Below are 933 nucleotides of genomic sequence, written 5' to 3'. Positions count from 1 at the left end.
CGCGGGCGCGAGAGCAGCGGCGAGGGAGCCGCGCAGGGGGGGAGGAGGCGGGAGGAGGGAGGAGCAGGGAGAGGGGGAGAAGGGAGGGAGAGAGGAGAGCGAGGGAGAGCTGGAGAGAGCGCGAGCGAGGGAGAGGAGAGGAGCGGAGAGGGAGGGCGAGGAAAGACGCGCGCCGAGGCACACGGCCACTGGAATTCCACTAGGAAAAAAGTGAGCGAGCAAGGGTTATCAGAAGATTTTATTTTATTTTTGGGAGTCTTTTCTTCGTCTTGGTACGAAAGAAGCGACTCCGGTCTCCTGTCTTCGAAGCTCTGACTGGATTGTTCCTGGCGCTCACGCCCGTCGGTGGATTTCTTTCCGGTTGGCAATTTTTCTGACCCCCTCCCTGGCCACCTCCTTCCAGCTCTGCACTCTCCGATCGCCTCGCCCCCACCTCCCAAACCCCTCCGGGGCGCGCTGGGGAATTGGACCCGCGGGGACTCGCGCCTTCCCGGACGAGTGAGGGGAGGGCTGACCTCAGGACCGGCCGTTGGCTTATAAAGCAGCCAGACACACAGCGACGCGTGTTTGATTTTGGTGGGCAAGGGGGGGCGTCGAGGGCAGCCCACCGCCCGCCTCCCACCCCACCCCCTCCAGCCAGAGGCGAGAATCTCAGGACTCGGGATCTTTAGCGGGCGGACAGGCTGGAATCTCCGCATTGGATTCGGGGCTGATTACCACTGCTTGGCTGTTATTTCTGATTTAAATTTTTTTTATTTCATTTTTTTAACCTAAAGGAGAAGGACAAAATAACTGTGGGATTTATTTAACATGATCTTGGCAAACGCCTTCTGCCTCTTCTTCCTTTTAGGTGAGTACCTGCTGGCGGTCGCGCGCTTGGGCGCTGGCGAAAAGCAGGGACCGCTGGGGGCGAGCGGGGTGGGCGCCGCAGGA

The 933-nt window shown here is 59.8% G+C and overlaps 1 protein-coding gene across 2 annotated transcripts in view; it reads left to right on the top strand.

The window, feature by feature from the left end:
• The first annotated feature begins 115 nt into the window (after nt 1-115).
• Gfra2 (GDNF family receptor alpha 2) overlaps nt 116-933 on the top strand; it is a 93,068-nt gene continuing 92,250 nt past the window's right edge. The window contains exons 1-2 of one of the 2 annotated variants that reach the window (XM_010624558.2): nt 116-360; nt 777-850. In XM_010624558.2, coding sequence (XP_010622860.1) covers nt 811-850 — 40 coding nt within the window. In that variant the 5' untranslated portion in view covers nt 116-360; nt 777-810. Of the gene's footprint in view, nt 851-933 lie in introns of both variants that reach the window. The other variant, XM_010624554.2, reaches the window with a different exon arrangement.

The sequence above is a fragment of the Fukomys damarensis genome, unplaced genomic scaffold, assembly GCF_012274545.1.
Source record: "Fukomys damarensis isolate Sample0158 unplaced genomic scaffold, DMR_v1.0_HiC HiC_scaffold_18, whole genome shotgun sequence".
NCBI lineage: Eukaryota > Metazoa > Chordata > Mammalia > Rodentia > Bathyergidae > Fukomys > Fukomys damarensis.
This window is presented reverse-complemented; position numbering and strand designations above follow the sequence as displayed.